The sequence below is a fragment of the Callorhinchus milii genome, unplaced genomic scaffold (assembly GCF_018977255.1).
Source record: "Callorhinchus milii isolate IMCB2004 unplaced genomic scaffold, IMCB_Cmil_1.0 Scaffold1, whole genome shotgun sequence".
NCBI classification, from domain to species: domain Eukaryota; kingdom Metazoa; phylum Chordata; class Chondrichthyes; order Chimaeriformes; family Callorhinchidae; genus Callorhinchus; species Callorhinchus milii.
In genome coordinates this window covers 48,151,067-48,175,057 of record NW_024704742.1, presented here as the reverse complement: position 1 = coordinate 48,175,057, position 23,991 = coordinate 48,151,067, and the positions used below count along the sequence as shown (strand labels likewise).

The 23,991-nt window shown below is 39.8% G+C and overlaps 1 protein-coding gene across 1 annotated transcript; it reads right to left on the bottom strand.

The window, feature by feature from the left end:
- Positions 1-10,552: 10,552 nt before the first annotated feature.
- On the bottom strand, positions 10,553-18,713 carry chrna9a (cholinergic receptor, nicotinic, alpha 9a). Its single transcript, XM_007889186.2, has 5 exons — positions 18,710-18,713; positions 17,289-17,434; positions 16,411-16,565; positions 15,326-15,858; positions 10,553-11,202 (listed from the first exon to the last, which is right to left on the bottom strand). Exons 1-5 carry the CDS (start codon positions 18,711-18,713, stop codon positions 10,553-10,555), a joined length of 1,488 nt encoding a protein of 495 aa, XP_007887377.1.
- Positions 18,714-23,991: the final 5,278 nt, after the last annotated feature.

The following is a 23,991-nucleotide window of genomic DNA, read 5'->3' as shown; positions in this document are numbered from 1 at the left end:
GTTGAATGATTATTTTGAAGTAGAAGTAATATTTCTTTGAGTTTCAAGAGGAATTTTTTGGAGGTTAGCCGGGTGTCTGACACATGCGGAAACCCATCACTACGCTTAAGTATTCAAACTAAACGGAGAGTTCCATGTATCCCACCTATATATAGAAATTCAATTGGAATGGAATTCACACTCTCTTCTGGAGGGATGCACCCTGCTCACCTAATTCTAGAAAGTATTAGGCGCAGGTTAGCAAGAGCCGAGACTTGCGGACCCCAGAGTGTGCGTTGGAATAATTGCTGGAGTCTAACCTGCTAAAACCGCATAGCTTGCCATTGATAGAACTGTCTGACCAGCTTTCCAACTAGGAACATTTGGGCTTTGGCTTGCAGGATTAACAAGAGTTAATGGGAAGATTCCCTGCCCCCAATGACTGGTCTGCCCTTCCAAGTCCTGCCGACGAGGCAGGCTGCCTGTGCTGCCATCAGCAGTGCCCTGGAATACCGCAGATCCAACTGGCTCAGGAACCAGACCCCAAGGAATATTGTCACTAGAGATTTGACATCCAACAAGCGCTCGGTGGATGGTAGGTAGCAAGAACACCTGGCGAGCTTCTGGTAAGCAATACAGCTCAGCATGAAATGTGTGACAGCATAGCCACCTTCCTGTCTGCAACTCGGACACATGTCCCTTCCCAATGAGCAATTGTTCCACCAATTGGAGGTGCCACTTTCCAACAGCTGTTGTCTCAAGCTTCAGAGTTTCCTCATCAGCTATCTGGTGGGGATCTACCTTCAACATGGTGGGAGGACCTTTAGAGGACAGCTTGTGAAACGCCAGCCACCTTGATGTTCTTGAGGTCCACGTTCAATGCTGCATATCAGCTTTACCCAGCACCAGAAATTTCTGTGATTCTATGATCTTTCTTGTTTTTTTATAATAACACGCATTGTCATCTGCATGTTGCAGATATTAGAAATGCTTTTTAATTTTTTTTGCACACAGATCAATATTTCTGTAGGTCTGATCTTCAAAATTATCTGCCAATATTACATGAATGTACTCATCACTTGGCAATTATCCAAAAATAACACAAGGGTATTTTGCTTCCAATTGTGTGGAGGAAAATTTCCCATTGAGGTCTCAATTGTAGTGATTCATAATGGGAGCTTGAAAATAATAAGTCAAAGTGCACCATGTGACCCACGTAAACTGTTCTAAATTTGTGTAGCTACTTCCAGGAGTCAGCATGACATACATCTGCTTACTGGAAGTGTGTGTGGCTGGTGGCTATGTGGTGAGAAGAACATGAACTCCAAAAACAGAGCATGTTGTAACATTTGGATAAGTGAATGGCAAAGGGAATGCTTGGAATTTACTTTACAATAAGATCCCGCTGAAAGTAATCAATGTCAACATTGCTTCCCTTGGAAGCTATTATCTGTTTAGTTTCAGTAGTCATCTGCAGCAAATAATTCCATATTTAATCATTCACTCTGCGTAAAATTAAAATCTTCTAACCTCACCTTTTACTTCTAATGTTAAGAGACTTGTGTGTGTGTGTCTGTATGTGTATGGGGGTGGGTTCCACTGATTCTAAATCTACTCTATTACTATAGAATTTTAGAGCATCCAGAATTTAGCAAATTTTTGAATGTAATCTTAACTTTGAAGTCAGTTTACTGCAATTCCTAAAATAATTTATGGTTAAGAAATTGCTAAATTCTGGATGCTCTAAAATGCTACTCAATAGAATAAATCTGGAATTTCTCCTCATATACCCCTTCTTAATTAGTTTGAGGATTATATCAAATTATTCTCTCATCCTATTCTAATAACTTTGGGTCACAGACTTCATCCTGTTGAATTTCTGTAAGTCTTCTGAAAAGCATCACTGGAGCATCACTCTGCTCAATTTACTAAATGGACACGTTTTTGGTTGGACATTTATAACATCAGTTTGTAATTGGTTCATTGCAATTTTATATGGTTCGGACATCACTACTGTATCAAGGGGTTCAGTGTTTTGAGAGTCGGTTGCTTTAGATGGAGCAAAATAAGTTGGTATAAATGCTATAGAAAGAGTTTTTGTTTCACTGAGAAAGATTAATCACAATAATATTAATAATAATCCTTGCATTTGATATAGCGCGTTTCACCTCTTCTAGACGTCCCAAAGCGCTTCACAGAATATACTGTAAAGTGAATTGACTGTATATTTGTGGGCGAACGCGGCAGCCAATTGCGCACAGCAGTGTGACAAACAGTCATAGATTGAAAATGACCAATTTATTATTGTTTTTTGTTTTGGAGGGATTATTATTAGGCGTGTGGAGTAAGGAAACTTGCCCAAGGTTCTGCCCTGTCTGGAATTGAACTCGGGTCTCTCGCTTGCAAAGCGAGTGCTCTAACCACTGAGCTACAGGACTCCACAGAGTTTCTTGGCTGCATAATTCATAAGTAAAGTCAATCACCTGCTCAACCCCAATAAAAATATCTTGTGCCTTTCACATACAGAAACATCTCAAAGTGGGGAGCCAGAGGGAGGGAGATGGGGCGGGTGGGTCTAATGGTGGTGGCCAAAGTTTTAGGACTTTAGAGCGATTTTAAAGCAGAGAGAGATGGGCCAAGGAGGCGAGATGCTAGTAGAGAAATGCTGGGGCAAAGTGGCTAAAGGTTCACCCACAATAATGAGGCAGAATGAGCGTGGAGCTTGAAATAGACAAGAGTTAGAGGAGGGAGTGTCAGGGCAATATAGTTACAGGAGATCACAGAGATGTAGTGCGACAATACCATGTAGGCATTTGAAGGTAAGGACAAGGATATTAAAGTGGATCCACAGAGGGAGAGTGAGACAGTGGAGGCGGGCAGGCCTAGAGGTGATATGGTCCTAGAGCCCAGTGCGGGAGACGATATGGTTGCAAATTTCTGGATAATCTGGTGGTATGGAGGGTGAAACTGGAGTAGCCGGTAGAGAAGTTGAGTCCTGAGGTGATGAAGGTGCAGTTGAGTGTTTCTGAGGAAGTACAGGTTGGAGATAACGTGATCAGGGTTGGGAGAAGTTTTATAGAGGTGGTGGAGCCCGCAGAGAAGCTAGAGTCGGTGAATTTCCTTAAACCTGTGGGTTGTCTTAAAAAAATACTTTTATGAGAAAGGCAAAATAGACTGATAGTAGTGTCAGAAAATACTTTTGCACGCAACTCCAAAAATAATCTCAGAGAACATACTGACTGTGAACTCGACGAGGACCTGACTATGATGAGGCTTGTGTGGCATTGTCATTGCCTGAAGCTGTGTGTAGAGGGTAAACATGTGAACTGTGTGCACCGCCACCACATTCAGTCTGCACAATTTGAGCTCTTCCCACAACATCCTGACTCGCCTAATTCAACGGTATATTCTTAATAAAAACACCGCCACGCTCTGCTTTATAATTTGAGAACAGTAGTGAGATGGTGGTTATATATACTTCATTACCATTGAATAGAACAATTTAAGTTGTCAATGCAATAAAACAACTTGAGTGCTAGTAATAGGAACCAAGATTTGAAAGAGTTGCAAAGAGTTGTATGTTCCGTGTACTCTGTTTATTTAAAATCTGTATCTAATATTTTCAGCTTTGCCAAAATTACCGTAATAAAACAATTGGTTAATAAATACTGCTTCCCTGAGGGCTGTATTTTTTATTGAAATAAAGATATAAAATCGTCTCTTACCTTTATATGACAATATCAATTTTAATAATAATAATCCTTGACGTTGATATAGCGCCTTTCACGTTGGAAGGAAGCCTCAAAGGGCTTCCTGGGATTTATTGTAAAGCAGTGGTGGCCAACTCATAGTCTTCAGGCTGGAAGTGCCCCCCTGAACAGTCTGAATCAAGAATATGGTATAAATCAAGAAATATTCAATCAAAAAAATGTATTTTGTTGGTCCACCAAAACGGTTGGCCACCACTACTGTAAAGTGTAATGACTGTATCTTGTAGCAGATACATTTTGTGCACAGCAATGTCCCACAAACAGCCACAAAGTGAACAATCCATTTATCTAGGAGGATTGTTGGCCAGGACACCAGGAGAAACTCCCTTGTCTTTATAAAAGGGTAGAAAGTGAATTTGCCTCTTAACTTAGATGGGATGAAAAATTGTGACATGTGGTGTGTTAATTAACATGGAAGGTGCTAATGAGGGTCTAGTTTGCGATATTCGCAGCTCGGTTTCAATAATTGCGACTTCTGTTTGGGAATATCAAAAATGTATCAGTCTGGCTCAGTGAATAGTTCTCTCTTTGAATATCGCAAATGTTGAGGAAGTGTCAGGACCCTGGATCACCACCACTGCAGCAGTAATGTTGTCCTGTCAATTACAACAGCAACAACCTGCACTTATATAGTGCCCTTCATATGAGGCAGAGTCTCAAAGAGTCTCAGAGCGGAATTATTGTAAGTAATGTCTCTGATAGTGCCACATTTCTTATTACAGAGTTAGGGATTCTTCCCACTCAGCTTCTGTTAACCTACAAGCTGAATCCCTAATGGTTACGATAGTCCTAGCTGGACGAGCAGCGGGAAGCTAGACAGAAAGTGCTCTCAATGGCAAGCTATGTAGTTTTAAATGGTGAAAATTCAGCAGTACCCCAACGCACACTCTAGGGTCCCAAGGCCTTGACTCTTGGCCAATCTGTATCCAATCCTCTCCAGCATTGGGTAAGCCAGGTATATCCCTCCAGGCGAAAGTGAACATTCCATGCCAGTCACAGGGACATTTCAGTGTGTATGCAACCATGGAACTCTTAGTTTGGCTTGCATACTCGTAAGCATGATGATGGGGTTCCACATATGTCAGACCTTGACTGGCCCAAAAAATAATTATGTGCACTGCCAAATGTGTATTGCAAACATTATAAATGCTTTTGAATAAATATAATTTGTATATCCAAAAACTAGGCTGTGAAACTTGCATTTGTTGCAGAACCTTATCACATCTTTAAACTGTCTCAAAGTGTTTGACAGGATTTATTGAAGAGTGTAGGCATTTTATTTCACTAATAGGAGTAAACCTAGGTCAGATATTTAAAACTGTCTGACAATGATACATGAATGTATCCTTATCCCATACCCTTATCTCTGGTGTCAGCCTGGCGCATTTGGTAGCACACTCTCCTCTGAATCAAAATGATATGGGTTCAAGCCCCAAGTCAGGACTTTGACTTTGAACTCTTATAGTTTAGGCTGACACTCCAATGTGCTGGGTGTGCTCCACTGTTGGAGTTAATGTCCTTTGGAAGAAACTGCCTTTCTAGACATTAAAGATCTCATGACAGTATCCAAAAATACAAGGGACTTTCTGCGAGCACGCTGACCAACAATCTCCCAAAATAAAATTGGTTAATGACTTCATAGGTGTTTGAAGAGCATTTCTGTGACTAAAAGTGGCTGCTGTGTTTGTCTGCAAAATAAAATTATTACACATTACACTGTTCCTGTGAAGCGCTTCGATCTTTGAGATATCCTCCTGGCATGGCAACATATTGACTCAGAACATAATACACTAACCCACGTGATTTCCACTCTACTTCTGAGTAGAGTTCCCGTGTGCAGATCTTTTTTTTTGAGACTTGGATTTATTGGCCATTCTGCCATTTTAGCCAATCTGCCCCGCTCTCTGAAACTTCATCTTTCTGCTCGTCTCCTACCTCCCCTTCTTTAAACCTGCCTGAAGAACTATCTTTCCTACGACACTTCCACTTCCTTTTCACACCATCCTCTCCCACCTTGGAACCTCAGTCAGCTGTCTGAAGCACCTTGAAATGTTTTCCCAGTGTGAGAGATATTGCATAAATGTGAATTGTTCTTGTTATTAACAACTCCCATTATAAATTAGTGCCTGGATCAGTTAGTGGCACTCTTGCCTCTGAGTCAGAAGGTTGTGTGCAGCCTAAAGGCTGCCTTAACATTCACAATCTTACCACAAGGAGAATATATGCAAAATCAGCAAGATCAGCAAGTGTAAAAGTAATCATGTCATGCTCTCTGCTTCTTTCCTTATCGCAGACTGGAAGCAACTTCTTTTCAGGGGAGAATTAAGTTCAATTCTCTCACCCCCCACACTCCCCCCCCCCTCAAAAAAAAATTAGCCATTGCCTTTGCAATATCTCTTAGGATGAGAAGGCTGCGAGATTACTCAATTTCAAGATCCTCACAATTGTCTTCAAATCTCTTACTATCTACTTAATCCCCAACCCACTAACTGTTGCCTCCGCTTGACTGGCTCCATCCCCCTGGTTGTCCCTTGTGTCCTCCATTCTACCATCAGTAGCCGCACTTTCAACCACTAATCCCTGAAACTCTGGAACACTCTTCTCAATCCCTCCACATTGCCCTCTTCCTTCCCCTTCTTCAAGTCGTATCTGAAGACCTTTTTCTTTGATCATGCCTACAGTCACCTCCCCCTCCCCCTGTTAGAGCTGGGGGGAGGGGGAGGTGACTGTAGGCATGATCAAAGAAAAAGCGTTGTGCTCTGCAACTGTCAAATGCTCTCCATGAATGCGCTATACAAATGCAAGCTGTCGTTGATGTTGACTCAAGGTAGGAACTACACAAAAAAATTAATTCTCTACATCTGGAAAATTGTTTTAAATACAAACTAAGGAGTAGGCCATTCCCTCCAATAAGCCTGCTCCAACAAACTGAACCATGCTTTTAAAATATCAACCTGGTCCAATTTTGGTGCAAAGGCATCAAATTCAATGATAGGATTGTGGAGTCCTGTAGCTCAGTGGTTAGAGCACTCGCTTTGCAAGTGAGAGACCTGAGTTCAATTCCAGGCAGGGCGAAACCTTGGGCAAGTTTCCTTACTCCACACGCCTAATAATAATCCCTCCAAAAAACCAAAAACAATAATTAAATTGGTCATTTTCAATCTACGACTGTTTGTGGGACATTGCTGTGCGCAATTGGCTGCCGCGTTCGCCCACAAATATACAGTCAATTCACTTTACAGTGTGTTCTGTGAAGCGCTTTGGGACGTCCTCCTGACGTGAAAAGCGCTATATCAAATGCAAGGATTATTATTATTATTATTATTAGGATGGGAAGACGGTAAGGTGGGTGTTCTGTTAGGGCGAGATCACAAGCTGAAAGTTCTTCTTCATCCAAACCAAACTTGTGTTCTTGTGAAATATCCCTGCATATTTACAGTTTGATTCTTATGCTGATTAAGTGAAGATAGAAGTATTTGTGATGTATTTCCTCACGGCCATCCAGATCTGAAGAACCAAATACACAGAAATAGGTCTAGACAGTTGTGCAAAGGCGAAAGCTTTAAATGTCACACCAGTCTTTGCTCATTTTGCAGTTGACGAACACTTAGTACATGAATGGGCAACATAAATAAATCTCAATGATGGGCCCACGCATTATGTAGTTATATAAGCATTGCGGCAGGACTTCTTAAGACTCACAGAAGCAAAATAAAATCTGCAGGCAATGCTGAAACTGAGAAATGAATATGCACACAACAGTGATGGTGCTCCTGCTGTAATGCATGGTGGATTGAACTAAATCATTTATAATCCTGTCAATACAAACAGATAGGCTTACAATTCAGACCAAACAGACAATATAGTCCATTAACAATGTAGTACATTAGTAATGACACCTTATGTTCGTTCCTTTCGATGTAGTTCTGAAATTGTTATTCGATCTTTGGCAGCAGTGTAACACTCTATCTCTTGGATGTTTTGGATGCATTCTTGTCACTTTCAAATGATTTATAAACTGATCAATTTGCAAAAATAGGAATAGGAAGCTTTTCAAAGCTAAAGTCTCATGGGAGTTGGAAATATTGTTCTTGTGGAAAAGATTATTCCAGTGTGTAAGGAATCAAGCAATAAAGAAGCTTTCTATATTTTATCATATGCTATTTATCAGTTACTCAAGTTCAGTCAAGCTATTCCATTTAGCAGCTTAAAATTACTTCACTAATTCAGCATGGTGTTTAAAAAATTGATGCATTTGTACCTTGAAAATTCTGCCACCATTTTGTCTTATAAGTATATAGTATGGCAGTATAGTTTGCTCGTAAACCTGCAGTTTATCCTATCAATTTAATCCAAAGAAACCTTTGTTGGGGAACTATTGAGAGATTCAGTGCAATCATGAGTCCAAATGTGAAGATTAGTATTTGACAATGATTCAACCGCATGAGCATTGTCACAATAATCCATTTATACATCTCATACACTGAAAGCAATGAAGGTTAGCAAACAAACAGCAAACAACCTCCATTGAATTTACACATCAGATAACAGAGTCTGAAGCCACAGGATAATGCCTTCATATCAAAAGATATCATCAGATGCACGTGCAATTGCCCTAGTTTTTTTAACCTACATGTTGCATTTATTTATTCAAACACATTTAAGTAAGAAATTTATTAATCAACACTTGATATGCTCTGTCAGGCCATGCCTAGACCATTATTTCCCTTTATCCCAGGAAGAGCCATACTTCACTATAATAATAATAATCTTTGCATTTGATATGGCGCCTTATAACATCATTGAGACGTCTCAAAGCACTTCACAGCATACACAGTAAAGTGCAATGAGTTCGTATTTCGTGGACAAAACGTAGCAGCCAATTGCACACAGTAATGTCTCAAAAATAGACATGGAGTGAATGAACAATTTTTGGTGAGGGATTGTTGGCCAGGACACCCAGAGAAACTCACTTTTCTTTTCGAAAAGTGCCATGGGATCCTTAATGTCCATCTGAATTCTGTGCCATCCATTTCTATGGTTCTGCATGTTGTTCCTACCTCTAAAACTGATGGGATCCAAGAGGTTCAAGATCAAAGTTGTGCTTCTTGAGGTTTTATTAGAAACACCATCAAATTGATAGACAAAGGTGCATTTATATAGAAATAGAGTAAAATGAACATTAAAATATTACCGAATAGAGAGAGAAGGAAAGAAAAAAATAATTAAACAAAAATGCAGGCAAGAAAATAATAAGAATAATAAGTGTTTCACTGAATATACTGAATGTGAAGTGAATTGGCTGTATATTTTGTGGGAAAAACGCAGCAGCCAATTGCGCACAGCAAAGTTCCCCAGTCATGGATTGAGTGACCAAATTATTATTATTATTTTTTGAAGGCAACATTACCCCTAGTCGACTATCAACTGAGTTCCAACTTACTGCTAGGTAAACAGAGGTGTGTGGGGTAAGGAAACTTGAGTAAGGTTTTGCCCTGTCCCATAATTGAACCCAGGTCCTCTCGCTTGAGAGGCGAGAGCTCTTACCAATACGTTACAGGACTCCACAAGAAGAAAAGTGCCCGTTTTATTTAAATGGATTTTAACATTTTAGTTTAATGTTGCTGTTACAATAATAAAACTACTTCTGACATCTGGTAGTTCTATTACTGTAGAATTAGAGGTGATATTGGCATCACATTGTGTGAACTGAAGAGTTTTTTTTAAAAATAGCCACTGCTGGGAAGCTGGGATTTCCCTGGATCAGTCAGCAGTGATGTTCATTGATTCTGATTCTACAGTCTGTGGCAACAGGTTCTCCTTCACATAACACAGTGACCACAGCCACTATATCGGATACACTGACCAAGTACACCTCTTGCAAATATAGGCAAACAACCCGAAAGGAAAGGAAAAATATTTTTATTTCACTGCACAAAATACAAGTTTGCCTTTCAACCCTAATTTAAATAATGTTTTTCAGGTCTCTTTATTCCGATGAGAGTAACTTTGTAATAATATGAGTTAAATCAGTCAATGATACCAGAGGATTTCATGAGACTACACAAACAGTGTGATGGCTGAAAGAGAGACACTAGGAATTTCCAACAAGTAACCAACTGTGGACAGCTAGAGAGGCACTGCGGCTATCATGGGAACAGAAATGATGAAAGTTAAAACCATGATTTGAATTAACTTGATGCATTTAAACGGGTATCAAACCCCAAATCCTCCCAAGAGGGTGGGAAAGAAACAATAGTTGATTAAAAACAAGCATTGCGAACATTACTTGGGAGCTGCAGTTATATTCATACAGAGCAGCTGCTGCTGAGAAAACTGCTCCTCCCAGATTGTTGTACGACATCAGTAATGTGTTCCTGCTCCTGCAAATTAGATTTGGGGATGTAATATTTTGGAAGACTTACTCTGCATCATGTAATAATGTAATAACCTGTATGTGCAGCTCCTGCTGGGTTTTACATATACATGTGTATGTATGGATTGTATGGTATGTGCATGTTTAGAATAGCCAAAATGATCTTTTTAGTGATGCATTAACTTGGTGCAGTGACCATTCCGAACCAGTTGCAATTGTAGAGTTTGTCACTTTCAAGCTTCACTTGCATCAATATTAAAATGTTACTGCAGAATAGCACAGTAGAAATAAACAGCATATAAAATCATATTCCACAGGTATTGTTTACACTATGCATTGTGCGTTTTTTGCACAAAGGTAACCCTTTTTATATTGCAAGGTAAGAAAAGATTATATTTAATACAGAACAGGAACAAATAAAATAAAGCTAGGTTGCCTTTCCTATGATCAGAAAGCTCATGAAAAACACCATTACAAAGAATATCCACATGAAGAATCGATCAATGACTTTGGCCACTTTCTTCCACTCTGCGGATTTAGCATTGGTCGCCTTTTGCTCTCTGAAGCAGTTAGCAATAAATTCAATATTTTTTGCCACTCTGCCTTGATGAAAGGAACAGATGCAGGGGGTCAGGTCAACATCTTCTTCACTGGCATAGCTGTCCGCAGCACCTCTGTTAGATTGGCCATTGGACTCTTTCTGATTGCAAACTGGACAGCGCTGTAGTGGTATCACAGACCGAGACTCTTCCTCCTTCAGTGTCATCGTGTTGCTATGGTATTCTTTGGAAAACTGTGCCTTTATTCTCATCTCCTGTTCCTTTCTAAACTTTGCATTTGTTTTAGAATTATTAATTTGCATCTTATAGTCCCGTTTTTCCTCTTTTTTTTGTGACATTGTGCAGTTTTCACCAATTTCATACACAAAAAACATCTTTGACATATATTGCAATATGATCACTTTTGCCCATTTTGGAACTGGTTTGGCATCTGGCCCACAGTGGTGAATATTCATGATGATAATGGTCAGCGCAGTGGAAGCAGTGATCATTGTCATCGTTGCTATATAGTATTTACCTGAATAATAATAATAAAGAAAAGGGACAAACATTGGAATAGGTTGTCATTTTGGAAGAAAAAATTCTTATAAGGTTAGGACGACAACTTTTTTTAGCATAATCGAAAACATTAGGAAGGATAGAATTGGAAAAGGGCATTTGGTCCTTCAAATACTTATTTGGTCTTTCAAATACTTTCCTTCTACTTTGCAAACTCTTCCCTTCACAAGCTGCAGATCATCCAAAACTCTGCAGGTCGTGTACTCTCACGCACCAGGCTCCGTGACCCCATCACTCCCACCCTCGCCCGATTCCACTGGCTCCCCATCTCTCAGAGGATCGAGTTCAAGAGTTCAAGATCCTCGTCCTCACCTTTAAGGCCATCCATGGCCTTGCTCCCCCCTACCTCTCTGACCTGCTGACTCCCTACCAACCTGCCCGCTCCCTCCGTTCAGCGGGTTCCGGCCTGCTCCGTGTCTCCCACCCGACCCGCCCTACCATCGGTGGCCGGGCTTTCAGCCTCTCTGCCCCCACACTCTGGAACTCCATCCCACGGTCCCTTCGCCTCGCTTCCTCCCTTGCCTCCTTCAAGGCCGGCCTCAAGACCCTTCTCTTCGATCGTGCCTTTGATCTCCCTCCCACCTCTGTGCCTTTCCTCACCCCTACCCCACCCCTCCCCCATGCTCGGGCCCCGACACCTGACTGTTCAGCACTTTGGGACGTCCTCTTGATGTGAAAGGCATTCTATAATTGTAATTTTGTTGTTGTTGTCATGCTTATGCTAAAATATATCTTACTGAGGACCATCAGTCCAGCTCAATCTTCTTTCATAGATAAATGTTTCAGTAAGATAAAGTTCTGTGAGATTTCTCAGATCCCCAGGGTAACCAAGAAAAAGCCCAGAAGTTTATAACCAATACTAGACACATTCCACAAGTCACATCTGTGATATCAGCCGTTCAGGAAACCAAGCCAATGCTATCCTTTAGGTCCAACTGCATAACCTTTGATCCCATTCTTAAACAAATATTTATTGAGTGCTTTTAAAAGGAGCTGATTGGCGTATTATTCATTTTTTTTAATGTGCGTACGGTATATTTTATATGCTAATGATAAGATCTTCCACCAGCTACGCTCATGAGTAACAAGTTTCCTCTCGAATCGCTAACTTTACTATAAATTGATGCCTCATTCTTTGACTGTTTTCAGCTCAAGAAGATAAAGGGCTCATTTTGCTTCCCGCTTTATTCCTTCCTTAAATCAATGGCCTGTTCCAATCCCAGTTCAAACTGATCCTATTTATTGTTGATGATTCTATGCCACAATCAACAAATTCCTTCAGATTGGACCGTCTCAAGTGCACACAACTGCATTCCCCTCGCAGTACAATAAGCAGCTCACTAAACGTTGATCTCCTCTATGTTCTTTCATACGGCAATGGAAATCTTGCTATTTTTCAATTCCTAGAAAACACGGAGTGAAATCATTCTTCTCAGTAAAGGTCTTGGTGTTTGATAATAACAACAACAAGATTCCATTTAATTGAGCGCCTTTCACGTCGGGAGGACGTCCCAAGGCGCTGAGTTTCCCTTTAAGTCCACAGCATCAGGCTTGGTAACTGCTGATCAACAGAAGTGTGTGTCCACAGTTTCTTCACAGCTACAAGTTTGACCAACAGCTACCACTTCTTGCCTTTGTTAACTTCACTCAACTCTTTTTTTCAGGCTAGAACTCTTAACTTTGCTATTAGTTCTGAAATGAACTCGCATAATAATAATAATAATAATAATAATAATCTTTGCAGTAGATATAGCGCCTTATCACGTCATTGAGACATCTCAAAGCACTTCAGAGAATATACTGTAAAATGAATCGGCTGTATATTTTGTGGACGAAACATAACACAAAAAAAATTGGTACTTCAATCCACGACTGTTTGTGGGACACTGCTGTGCGCAATTGGCTGCCATGTTTCACCCACAAAATATACAGTCAATTCACTTTAGAGTATATTCTGTGAAGCGCTTTGAGACGTCTTGAAGACGTGATAAGGTGCTTTATCAAAATCAAGGATTATTATTATTATCTCTTCCATTGTTAATACAGCCTCTAAGAAGCTTGCTTTACTCTTTTGTGCGAGGTCCTTCTTTATCCCTCAAAAATCTCTTGATTCTCTTAAAAGCCCAAGTCCATCCAAAATGTCAGTGCTGTTGCCCTTTCTGGGCAGCCTGTTCTAGCAGACCACACACAATTCTGGGCAGGGTACAAGAAATAGCTTGTCTGACAAGTCAGCTTTCTGTTATCTCTAACCTCCAACCTCTCTCTTTCACACCTGGGCTCTGCACAGGAAGTGGTATGGCTTAATTCAAGCTGACACAAAGAGAACTTTTAAACTTAAAATGTCAAGTTCAAAGAGTTCTTGAGTGGTCCACCAGGCTGCCCGTAAGATTGTAAATATTAATTATTAATGCAGTAAACTTCACGTAAGTCATATCATTTGGGAGCATACATTTACTACAGTGTTAATAAAGAGCTGTCAGGTCCAGTGTTCCTTTATTAATGTTAAACTTTTAACTGGCCTTCAGGCGTAGGTTTACTGGAGCTCTGAAGTTTATTAGTATGCATTCACAGACTGCATAACTTACAATTAGCCTAGGGTGAGATCTACATGAAGCCTGCAATGTAATCCTGTCTAATTAACTCACATCACTGTACTACAAGCACCACATCTACACTGTAACCACCATATAGAGATACTTTTTAAAATTCCTCCAAATACAGCTTTAAACACAATAATATAAATTCTATATAACAATTATACTGATAACACTTACATGCTAAACTAGAATATTGATGTATTAAAGCGATCCCTCAAATGGTATAAGAAATTGATTCAAAAACATATTTTGCCGCATAGCTATTTCATACATTTCTTTTCATTTCAGCAATGGGATTTACGGTTGAAGTTTGAGACTAAGAGGTCATGTTATAATGCTGAATACTATATTTTTACAGAATGTCAAAATGAGTGGTCAGTCATACAGTAAAACAACAACAAAAGTAACAACAACAACAAATTGCATTTATATGACACCTTTCACGTCAGGAGGACATCCCATTGCTTTTAAACTAAACATGACAAGTCATGGTAAATTACTGTAAATTAATCTTCTCAGTGCTCTATATGAACATAATACCACAAAATCCCTTTAGGATACTATGCATTTACATTTCACATGGAGCAGGTATCTTTTAGTTAACTTAATCCATTTTCAGTACATAGAAATCTATCCTCCCTTGGTGGTAAGTTACTGACCTTTGCCAGTAAGTGTTCATTATTCTCTGCTTGTCGACCTTTAACAGTATGTGCTTCTAATGCAGTTTCTACTAATGGGGTTAAAGTAAGCAGACTATTTAACTTGGATGAGTTGTGGTGGACTGCAGGACAAGAATAATAAATTCACATGCTTTGAGCTGGATTTCCTCCCCATCCCCAGAATAAGTCGATCAGTCACTCACAAATGTGAGTAGTTCTGAAGCAATTGATCCCTTTAAACCAAAGCTGGATCAATATCTGCTGGGAAAGGGAATTGAGTCTTATGGGGATATTAACACCTCTGCTTATAGGATCCTTGAAGTTAAGGGATCAATGATAGATCGTCCTGTGTGGGCTGTGGGTGAAATGGTCTTGACAAGCCAAAAATTGCCTTTTGTCATTGCAGATTTATCCTTACATTTGATATTGCACATTGTTATGATGTTTCAAAGTGCTTCATAAGATTACTGTAAAATGTATTGAATGTGTATTTTTAGGCAATAACAGCAACCAATTTGTGCACAGTGATGCCCCACAAACAGCCATGAAATGAATGACTAATTTTGCAAGGAGATTGTTTGCCAGGACACAGGATAAACTCCCTTCTCTTCTTGGAGAGTGCCTTGAAATCTTTAATATCCACCTGTACAGGCAGTTAGGACTCAGTTTAACATCTCATCCAAAGGGCAGCACCATAACAATGCAGCGCACCCCCAACACTGCATTGGAGTTTCAGCCTATTCTTCATGACTTCATGTTTTTCTAATGTTCTTATATTTGTGTCTAAATATAAGAGCATTGTTAAAATGGGAAGCAAGTCACTTACCAATCAGTGGGACGCTGTCTGAGGGAGGCATGCTTTCTGCAACCATCAACTGAAACACAGTCAGAGCCAGAAGCACAGTCACGCCCAGTGATACTTTCTCTCCAGAATCTGCTGACAGATAAAACCCTAAAGGAGCTAGGGATGAGATCATTACACAGGGGAGCAACAGGTTAAAAATGTAGAAGGACGACCTCCTTTTCAGGATTAATGTGTATGTGATATCTGGGTATGGATCCGAACAACATCCATAAATTATTACGTTCTTTGTGGCTGGCATCCCATGTACTTCCCATTCAACATTCTCCACAAAATCAGTCAGGTCTCCACTGTCGAGTGCATCATCGATGTCTACCTGGTTTCCATTGTACGTCCATGAGCCAAATGTGAGGTTGCACCTCTGATTATCAAATGGAAAATAAGAAACATCGACCACACACGAGCTCTTAGTAATCGCTGGTGAATCCCATGTTACCCTCCCATCATACCTCAGCACCACATTTGTCTCCATTGATTCTCCGGATTGATCATCTGCCCTGAAATAATAAGTCACCAAAAGTTAAGGCGTCTTCGGAAAAAAACAAAATCTTAACGGGTAAATGGGAAAATATTCAGCAACAGTTTTAAAACACATGTCAACAAGCAAACAGCAACCTACATTTTGAAAGAGTTGTTTTTTAATATAGCTGTTTCCTATCCCCTTCCATCTAGCTATTCTCAATTTCAGGAAGGGAAGTTTCTGAGAGGGGAAAGTGATAGCTATAGAGAGAGAGAAGGAGAGGGAGGAAGGGGAGAAGTACCAAAGGATGTTGAAAGAGCATAATTCCAAGGGGAAAGAGGGACATAGAAGAGTCAATCAACTGAATTATCGCATGATCCTAAAACGTGTTATAAACAGAGAGATCTGTACCCTCAATGGGGCTTCTTGGTAGTTTTACATGTTTAAGTTTTAACACTGCTGGGCAGAGCAGTGTGATCACTAACCTTGTACTTATTCAAAAAATTGTATCTTTAGCATCCATCTGAACTTTGGTTTAACTTAAACATTATGGCAATTGACAATGTGAATCAATGCCATTTTGACCTACTTATTATATAAGACAATGTCGGGTCTCCATAAGTAGGAACTAGGTATTCGGATGGAATCAAGCCCATCATATTTATCTCTGTCCCACGTAAGGAAAGCATCAAACCAAATTTGTCGAATCCACAGGTAAGCAGTCAGAATTTGGTTCCTTTCATCCTATGAGAATGAAAAAGTAAAATCACATAATTGAAGAGGATAATAGTTTAATCACTATTGAAATGCTTATTTTTTCATTACAGAATGTCCTCTTTCTTAAAGTCACATTATAATTTAAATGTTGCAAAGATATACGTCAGGGGAAGGGGGGAAATATCAAGTGCATTCTTTGCCACAACGTGGAACAAAATTTAACCTAAAATTAGGACCAAGTAAAATTTAGCCACCAACGTTTTCAAAACCTTTTAAATAGATAAGGAGCATTACATTGTGCAACAATGATGAATGACCACTGAAATAAAAAAAATTGCATGTTTTAGGTCAGGTGATATTGTTCCAGTAGAAAAAAAAATCAAACTTGTCCACTGACACCTTTCTCATCAGGAATACAGTATTGGTATCACAAAGGGACACCAACCCAGCATCATGCTTAAGAGTATCCAAACCAAACTACTGAAAGTTCCATATGTATGGCACTGTCTGGAATGGAGTATGTGGTGCAACCCCTCAACAGTGGACTGTGTTTACCAAATCCCACAAAGTTTAGGTGCTTATTGACAAGAGCTAAGATTTGGGGATTTCAAGCCTTGAACGGTTATAAATTCTAAAATAGAAATAGCTATTTGAATTAAGCTCAATTATATTCTTATAATTACATTTTGCATGCTTATACAGGCAAATTCGAAGGACACAGAGAGACAAAGACGTATAGGTGGATCTTACTATATCTTTAATTTGGGAGAGTGTGACCTTCAAAGTGACATTAAGCGCTCGATCCGTATCTTCTACAGGCCTGAGAGCATTCGTATAGTCCTCAAATAAGGTCTTCAATAGCAGATGAGCGTACCTTCCATCTGCTGATTCAGCTTCTGTTCATACAGCCAAGGTAGTCATTAGTTAATAATCATTTGAATAGAAAGAATACAAGTGAGCAGGAATAAAAGCATTTATTTTCATCACATTGTAGATCACCAACTACTACAAATATTGTGTCTACCAATTTGTTTGGAATCCTGGCAAGCCTGACTATGTATAGCCTCAAGTACAGTGAAAAATGATGTTTTGTCTGCCTTAACAGACTTCTCGCAGCACTTGAGTGTGTTAACTGATGTTTTGAACAGTGTACTAATACCACTAAGATAAAACTTACATCTTCCATTTTATAACAGACTCGCATATCTGCACTGCTCAAAATCCAAATTTTCTTCTATAATAATAAACCTTGCATTTAATAAAGTGTATTATCACATTGATGAAAAGTCTCAAAGCTCGTCACAGGATTTTATTGTAAGGCGAAATAGAGAAGAAATACATGTGAAATTGGTAATGTCTGTTGGATAAGCCAAAGTGTATAACACACTCTGTCAATGGAACAGGCAGAATGGTTGGCCTGGTGAACACAAAACCCATAAGCTCAAATTTAAATTGTTTAGCTTAAAAAAAATCGATTTTTTCACCCAAATTAATTTGGTACAGTAAGGAAAGGAATAAATATAAAATATATAGCCACCGAAACTCACAAAATATAATCATCAGTGTCTAGATTTAACAATTGACGCAATGAACCTGTAACAACAACAACAAGATTTCATTTATAGAGCGCCTTTCACGTCGGGAGGACGTCCCAAGGCGCTGGACAGTTGGGTCAGGACCCGAGCCTTGGGGGAAATGGTCAGGGTGAGGGGGGGGAAGGGAGGGAGCGAGGAGGGGTAGAGAGTCGAGAGGGGAGCTGAAGGCACGGTCAAAGAGAAAGGTCTTGAGACCGGCCTTGAAGGAGGAAAGGGAGGAGGCGGCGAAGGCACTGGGGATAGAGTTCCAGAGCCTCGGGGCTGAGAGGCTGAAGGCCCGGCCACCGATGGTAAGGTAAGAAACAAGCTGGGCAGCTTTGTATGAAAGCAAAGAGGGGTTTTAGTAGGGTTCAAGTTCTGTTTCTCTGCAGTCTAAATGTCTCTATTAACAGTTACTAATTTTTAATCAATTTCTCCTCTTCTACCAAGAAAAGTTTATTCATATTTATTATTTACTGTCCAAGTTGTGGAGTACAATTCAGTGAAGTCAAATGACTCACTTAAACCTAGGTACTGTGATAGAAAATTTAAAACACGCGGAGAGAGGATTCAGTAAAGAAACAAAGCCACCCTTACCCATGATGAAGAATGCGTTTAAAAGCAACTTTAATCCCATAAGACTTAGACACAGCTTCATGTTGGAAACCAGTGATCCTCAAGAGCAGAATGAAAGTCACACACCTGCAAAATGCAATCATGCAAACGTTACCAGCAATACATTATCCATATCACAGACAAGTCACAATGTGATGGTCAGCGATTTATTGGTATAAATACACTCTGGGTTAATGTAACGTTACCGCATGTGGAAACCAGCAGCGATCTCCGCAGCTTCACTCGAGCTTGCTGCAAGTGTTGAGCTGACTTTTCCAGTACACGTAGCTTCACGGGTTGAATGACACTACGCTGGAGGCTCACTCATCCAGAGAGTTTATTACATCGGGAGATTAAACATTAAAAGGATACTTCCCCAATGTGCCCATCACTGCCTGGTTCAGCTGCTACTATCACTGTGCATGCATTAATGAATAAATTAGTTAAGGATTCAGTGACAGGGAGTTTAACTGTGCCACCAAACAGGCTGGAGCTTTGGGGAGATATTCCACCTTAGTACAGAGTTTCATTATTTTCCTGGTATTCCAAATCATTGCGTAATTTGGCCAATTCTTAAAAAGCGGCCTTAAAATTGAATCGTTTTCCCAAAAGGTTTGTTGAAAAGCTACTGAAAACCATGTCAAAATTAATGCAGAATTTAAGAATTTAAGACCAAATTCTGCATGCACAGAACTGCTGAGATGATGGTAAAAGTCTACAGCAGGGTAATCTTTCTCCCCGCTCTAAATCAATATTAGTGCAAAATCCCTGCTTTATCTGCATTGCACACCAAATCCACACATTTGTGTTAAATGATGGAAAATTTGAACATTATGCTATTGAATTAGAATCATTGAATACTGTGTTGAGAATAACAAATTTACTTCACATCATAGAACCTTTGTAGGGAACCTTTATAGGGAGGGAGGGATATGGAGATCTTATTCATTCTGGGGAGGGTGAAGTGCCCAAAGTACTGGGAAGGTACTGTTTCAGTTGAGATGTTAAACAGGTCCCGTTCAGAAGGACATTAAAGACACCAGTCAAAAAGAGAATGGATTTCTCCCAGTGTCCTGACCAACAATCCAGATTAATTGATCATTCATCTCAAATGTCTGTGCATGGGAACTTGCTGCTACAATTACTTGTGAAGCATTTTGAGATGTTTCGAAATGTTAACGTATTTGCTTTCTTCTTAACACATTTTAAAATCCAAGAAATTGTTCAAAGTGAATGAATGAATGTCAGAGCATTGGTTAGACTTGGGTTTAGCACAGGAAAGGAATTAACACAATTAATCCTTTGATGCTTTGAAAACAATCTAAGTAGGCCAACAGAAGGAAATACTGTGGCTTGGTCTAGTATGTGTGGCATGCTAAATCTTCTATTGATAATTTGTGGATGTTGCTCCCTACTTAGTTTTATCTGATCTATTCACTTGGTAGCATTCTTTAATATTTTATACCATTAGTGGAATATTTGGTTCAGGATAAATAACTTTCTACCAGAAAACCACACTGCACACAGTATGTGATTTTGTCAAATGTTGGCGCCAAGCACTCTTGTCTTGATTCTGCTTCAGTAGGTTGTGGATTCATGCCCCGTATCAGGTCTTGAGCTCAATGTCTACATTCTAATCTGAGAGGTGAACTGGTTCCAAGGCCAGATGTTTGACAACAGGATGTCAGAATCAAGACAGCCCTCTGTGGCGATCTCGGTAGTCTAGTTCCTGACTGCCAAGTGGGTCCAGAGTATTCCAGGGCATTGCTGATGATGGACCAGCCAGTCTGGGTCATCAGCAGGACCTGGAAGAGCAGACCAGTCACTGGTGCAGGGTATCTTCCCACTCAGCTCCCATTAACCCTGCAAGCCAAAGCCCTAACAAGTAGAGTGGTCCTAGCTGGACAAGCAATAGAAAAGCTTGCCAGACAGTACGCTCAATGGGAAGCTTTGTGGTTTTAGCTGGATGGACTCCAGCAGTATCCCAACACACACTCTGGGGTCCCCAAGCCTTGGCTCTTGCCAACCTGTGCCTAATATTTTCTGGAATTAGGTAAGCAGGGTGTGTCCCTCCAGGGAGAGAGTGCGCATTACATTCCAACAATTTCCATGTGTAGGTGGGATGCATGAAATTCTCAGTTGGTTTGGATACCCTGAAGTATGGTGATGGGTTTATGTCTGTATCAGACACCTGGCTAACACCCCCACCCCCCACTCCCCCACTCCCCCCACCAAAACTTGCTGGAGGTGCCTTTCTTTGGATGAGATTGTTAAGATGAGGTCCTGTTTGCCAAGTAAATGTTAAATGTCTCCTGATATTATTCATGAACAGAAGTTAGTTTCTTCCATTGTCCTGACCAGCTCCTCCAGATTCATTCATTATACAACTTATAGTTATTTGTGGGGCTTTGCAGGTGCAAATTGCTGCTGAGTTTGCCTATAAAAAACAACTACAGCATTTTGGCTCGTGAGTCCGTGACGAAAGCATCGATTTAATAATAATAATAATCCTTGCATTTGATATAGTGTCTTATCACGTCTTCAAGACGTCTCAAAGCACTTCATTTACTAACTTAAGATAGTCAGTAAATGAGCAAATGGGGCGGTTCGGTGAATTTGTTTCACGTACAGAGTGGTTAGAATATGGAATACCCTGTGGTTGAGGCAGAATCTATATTCCAAGTTTTCAAAGGACACAAATGGACTGAATGACCCTCTTCTGTGCTGTAAATGTCTAAGCTTCTGTGGTTCCATTCGACAATAATTACTTCTACAAGTGCTTTTTGACATCGTAAAACACTATAAAAATGTAACATCTTTAGTATGAATGAACTTTATTGGCTTAGGGGAAGAAGGTAACAATAATAATCCTTGCATTTGACATAGCGCCTTATCACATCTTCGAGACGTTCTCAAAGCGCTTCACAGAATATACTGTAAAATGGATTGACTGTATATTTTGTGGGCGAAACGCGGCAACCAATTGCGCACAGCAGTGTCCCACAAACAGCCGTGGACTGAGTGACCAAATTATTATAACCTTCTTTAATACATTTGTGTGTAACACTCCAAGAAAAGATTATCTGCCATTTTCTTTAGATACTTGTCTGGGGAAACCTCAAGGTATATGTTTTTCCTGTTGTTAGTTTTAAAAATGCTTGTAAAAACTTTGCTGACCAAACGTATGGGTTGGATACTCAGCTACTAGAAGCCACAATTGCAGATGAGTCACCACCATTGGATTTAAGTTCTTAACCTAAAGCCGAATACCATTCTTAGGCAAACACCTGAGGGGCTAAACACAACACACAGTGTCTGTTAAGTGGCAAGTTACCCATTGAATCACTTCTCACATCACAACCACTTTCAGTTCTGACAATAGGTTGTTGACCTGAAACTTTAACTCATTTTCCTCCATAGATGCTACGTGACCTGCTGCGTGTTCCCAGCGACTTCTGTGGTTACACCAGATTTCCAGCATCTGTAGTACTTTGCCCTCAGCTTTGTCTGTCCTGAGTGAGAAGTATAATTTGCAACATTTCTTAACAATTCACATGCAATAATTATTGCAGATTTCACCCTATTGATTTCACCCACCTAATTCCTAATGACCCTCTATTCCGTTCTCCCTCTTGTATATATCAATTTTCTCTTAAATACATTGCTGCTTTCTGCTTGAACCATAGTGTCTGACAGTGAGTTCTCATTCTCTCTACCTGTTATGTAAAGAGGTTCCTCCTAAACTCTCCTTTAGATCTGCTAGTGGCTATCTTATATTTATTCCCCTTGTAATGGACTCGCCAACAAGAGGAAACAGCTCATTTTTGTTCAGTTTATCAAACAGTTTCATAATTTTAAACACCTTTATCAGGTGCCCTCTCAAACATCTCATCTCCAGAGATAAAAGCTCTAAATTGCCCAATCTTTCTTGATAGCTGTAGCCTCCTATCGCTGGGAATATCTTAGTAAATCTATGGTGCACTTGCTCCAAATCTGGATCCATATGTGCCATTTAGTCTTCTAATAATAATAATCCTTGTATTTGACATAACGCCTTATCACATGTTGGAGACGTCTCAAAGCGCTTCAAAGAATATACCATAAAGTCAATTGAATGTATATTTTGTGGACGAAACATAGCAGCCAATTGCTCACAGCAGTGAATCCCAAACAACAACAATAACAACTTGCATTTATATAGCACCCTTCACGCCAGACAGTATCTCGGAACGTTTAGACCCCAGAATGCTCCCTCTATCCTTTATTTGTATTATAAGATCTGCTTATGAAATAAAGATTCTCTAACTTTTCAGTTAGAAATTAAACTTTGTTGGAGACTCAGGGACACTATAAGTAGCGGTGATGTTAAGCATGTAGCACCCTGGTGTTCTACAAGTGTAATCATGGTAGAACGTGATACTCTTTGCAGAGATGACTGAATTATAAATGAACCTCACATTCTCACTTCAACAAAACAAAGTCACTTCTATCTCATTCCCTTAATGCAGTTTCTACTTGTTTACTATAGATCTTATCACTACCTGCCTGATGATACCATTACAAAAATTGATTAAATTACCTCCTCAAGAGTTGTATAAGAATTTGCAATGTGATATCCACTGTACATTAGTGAGACACTGGCTTGAGTGGCATATGTTGAAAGTTTATAGTTCTGCTTAGAAAGAATGCCGTGTATTTTATCTCTGGGTTTGGTTAATTAGTATTCACTTCACGTGCTTGGCAGAGGGTGATGCTGTCCATTAATACAGATTGAAAACAATGTGTACCAGTCTGTAAAACCAGAAAGGTTTCTTGTTTTATGCTGAAATGAGTGAAGGAGAAGCTGTGTTTTGCCTTAGTTAAAGTCTCTTTTTATGGGTTAAAAATTGTAATGTGTGCATTACTATCGGTGTTAATTATCATATCATTGACAAAATGTAGGTGTGGAATTGTCTTCTCTTTCAATTGGTTGGGCCCAAAGGCACCAGGGCAGCCATTTCACATACATTGTGCATACAAAGTGGAGTCACTGTTCCCAGATATGATCATAACTGATTTTTTTGTTGAGTTACTTCACTATTTGGATTTTTACCCCAGAAAAGCAATCTGCCATTCGACTAACAATCGGGTTCCATATACAGAGGCGTTTGGAGTAAGGAAACCTGCCTAAAGTTTCGCCCTACCCCAGAATCAAAGACGGTCCTCTCGCTTGGGAGGCAAGTTCTCTAATAAATACTCTACAGGACTCCACAGTACTTTAGGAT